Source organism: Gavialis gangeticus, unplaced genomic scaffold (genome assembly GCF_001723915.1).
Source record: "Gavialis gangeticus isolate Ggan-Ray unplaced genomic scaffold, GavGan_comp1, whole genome shotgun sequence".
Taxonomy (NCBI): domain Eukaryota; kingdom Metazoa; phylum Chordata; order Crocodylia; family Gavialidae; genus Gavialis; species Gavialis gangeticus.
In genome coordinates this window covers 37857023-37860362 of record NW_017729027.1, presented here as the reverse complement: position 1 = coordinate 37860362, position 3340 = coordinate 37857023, and the positions used below count along the sequence as shown (strand labels likewise).

The following is a 3340-nucleotide window of genomic DNA, read 5'->3' as shown; positions in this document are numbered from 1 at the left end:
GGCTTCCAGGTTGTAAGAATTTCTTAATTGTAGGGATGTTGCTTATTCTTCCTTTAAAGGCCTAAAATAAAAGCAACATTTAGATTAAAATGCATGTAATTAAGAAAAATAAATACATGCACACATGCCGCTCCCTCCCCCCCCCCCCCTTAAATGAGTAAAATGCATCTAGGAACAATTTGTGGCCAGGTATTCAGCTCAGTTTCTACTATCTCTTAAGAACATTGGGAGATGCAAGGCAATAAAGATTTACAAAATCCAGCCATAAATGCTCAAACTACCTATGTCTGATGGGCATTCATGTTTCAGGCCTGAGAAAAATTCACCTTGGGTTTCATTTGGATTTTTTTCCATTTTTTTTAAAGGCATACCATTCCATAATATACAGGTTTTCTGTGAAGTTTAAACCTAAAATGTGAAAGATGGTTCTCTAATTGTGGAGGAAAAACCATAGCCTCCTTGCAAAGAGAATGGAGACATGAAGAAATGTTCATTGTAAAGCAATCTGATAGCAAAATTTAAGAAAACTAGTGCCTCTTGCCATGCATAATAAGAGTTATTAAAATTCTGGTTTTGCAATGAAGTTAGTAGGACTGTAGTCAGGGCAATGAGAGTCATTTACTTTCCCAGTACCCATTTCTGTATATTAAGACACTGAATTTGCACTATGCAAGATAACAGTCATAGGTGTCTGAAGTCCAAGTTGTTTTTTTTGGAGGGAACAGCAAGATGAGCTGTGGATCTAAAGAGAGATTCCAGAGGTTACAGTGCTGCTTAGGGACCAGTATCAGCTTGTCACTCCAGTGCTGCAAGTGACTGCTCTGTCTTTACATTAGTAAACTCTGTAAATTGCATAACAACATTTTAAGTCTGTTACATTCCTTGTTGGGATTAGGCAAATTGCTTACCTGCAGGAGAGGGAACTTGGAGAGTATATCTGATTTACATTCTTCTGCCATTAAAATAGCTTCAAGCAAATGAACATCAGCCCAGGTGAAATGGTTGCCAACAAGATAATCCTGTCTATGATCTTTTAAAACCTGGGGAGTAAGAGAAAATGAAGAGATCTGAAGACTACAAGTGAAAGAGAACTTTTGGCTGATTACATATGTGTCAGGAGCAATCCAAACAGAGTCTGCTTTCATAAGCAGAACTTGTTAATCTTCTAAAAGATTACAATTGTTCAGTTAAGCCTGGGATCCAGCATGTCACTACCTCCCTCAACATCCTGTCCTATAGCTGTAGGAGTCCAGACCCACAGGATAGGTGACAGGGGTGGGAGTAGAGGAAGGGATAATTTATAGATGGGGAGAGGATGGTTTACCTGCAATATGGCCAAGTTTTGATAAAAAGAAAGCCTCTTAGTTACCCACAATACAGGCTCCCCATTCACATTCCACCCACCATACACCTAGCTGCCCATCAAGTTAGCCAGACTAGGGTGAAATGAGGAAAAGCCTTAGGTACCTGGACCATCTCACTAGGGTGAGGGAAATTGTCCTCTTATCACTAGGGGTTCTAACACCCCAAACACACCTCTCCCTTACCACATTTTCCCCATCCCAACATGGGATCAGGGATTTGGTGTTGGGCCTTCCCTGCTCACTTGCTGTTACTGAGGGAATCCTGGTTAATTTCTTTTCTTCCATCATCTAATGGAGTTACATTCAGTGGGTCACTACATCTGATCTGAGGTTGTAATTGGACTGCAATGTAAGGTCATTAATTTTTAACACTATTAAATATCAATTCAATTTAATTAGGAACAGCAGTTTGCGACCCACAGTCAGATAGGTCACAAACTGGCTGGAGGGCCGCACCCAGAGAGTGGTGGTGGATGGGTCATTTTCAACCTGGAGGGATGTGGGCAGTGGGGTTCCCCAAGGCTCGGTCCTTGGGCCTGCACTGTTCAACATCTTCATCAGTGACTTGGACAAGGGGGTGAAAAGCATCTTGTTCAAATTCGCGGATGACGCTAAGATGTGGGGAGAAGTGGGCATGCTAGAAGAGAGGGACAGGCTGCAACTAGATCTGGACAGGTTACATAGGTGGGTGGATGAGAATAGGATGGCTTTCAATACTGACAAGTGCAGGGTACTGCACCTGGGGAGGAAGAACCAGCAGCATCCCTACAGGCTGGGGAACTCCCTTCTTGTCAGCCCAGAGGCAAAAAAGGATCTTGGAGTCACTATTGACTCCAAGATGGACATGGGCCGCCAACGTGGAGATGCAGTCAGGAAGGCTAACCACACCTTGTCATGCATCCACAGATGCATCACGAGCAAGTCCAAGGAGGTGATCCTCCCCCTCTATGCAGCACTGGTCAGGCCGCAGTTGGAGTACTGCATCCAGTTCTGGGCGCCGCACTTCAGGAGGGATGTGGACAGCATCGAGAGGAGGGCCACTCGAATGATCCTGAGGCCATCCTTAACAGACTAGCTGATGGCAATATCCTGAGGGATACCCAGCACGGGTTTGTTGCGGGTAGGTCTTGCTTGACCAATCTCATTTCCTTTTATGACCAGGTGACCTATCACCTGGACAAGGGAGAGGAGATTGATGTCATATATCTTGACTTTAAAAAAGCCTTCGATTTGGTATCTCATGATCACCTCTTGACAAAACTGGCTAACTGCGGCCTTGACCACACCATGATCTGCTGGCTGGGGAATTGGCTCCGTGGTAGGACCCAGTCAGTGGTGGTGGACAGAAGTCAATCGTTGTGGTGCGCTGTAACCCGTGGGGTCCATCAAGGTTCTGTCCTAGGGCCTATACTTTTTAACATCTTCAGTGATGTAGACACTGGTGTCAGAAGCGGGCTGGCCAAGTTCGCCAATGACACCAAACTGGGGTAAAGCATCCACACCTGATGACAGGAGGGTGATCCAAACAGATCTTGACAGGCTCATGAAATGGGTGGATGAAAACCTGATGGTGTTTAACACCAAAAAATGCAAGGTTCTCCACCTTGGGAGGAAAAACCTGCAGCATCCTTATAGGCTCAGCAGTGCTATGCTGGCTAGCACTACAGATGAAAGGGCCTTGGGGGTCATGATTGACCACAAGATGAACATGAGCCTGCAATGCAATGCTGCGGCTAGTAAAATGAGCAAAACGCTGGCTTGCATCCATAGATGCTTCTCAAGCAAATCCCAGGACATCATTCTCCCATTGTACTCGGCCTTGGTGAGGCCGCAGCTGGAGTACTGCGTTCAGTTTTCGGCTCCACAATTCAAAAAAGGATGTGGAGAAGCTTGAGAGAGTCCAGAGAAGAGCCATGCATATGATCAGAGGTCAGGAAAGCAGACCTTATGATGAGAGGCTGAGAACCATGGGGCTC

The 3340-nt window shown here is 45.3% G+C and overlaps 1 protein-coding gene across 4 annotated transcripts in view; it reads right to left on the bottom strand.

Moving 5' to 3' along the window:
• Positions 1-3340, bottom strand: part of LOC109300007 (glutathione S-transferase-like) — a 196886-nt gene that overhangs the window by 5418 nt on the left and 188128 nt on the right. For 3 of the 4 annotated variants that reach the window (XM_019520586.1, XM_019520587.1, XM_019520589.1), the window contains exons 6-7: positions 909-1040; positions 2-61 (exon numbers count right to left, since the gene is read on the bottom strand). In XM_019520586.1, coding sequence (XP_019376131.1) covers positions 2-61; positions 909-1040 — 192 coding nt within the window. The remainder of the gene's footprint in view (position 1; positions 62-908; positions 1041-3340) is intronic. The other variant, XM_019520590.1, reaches the window with a different exon arrangement.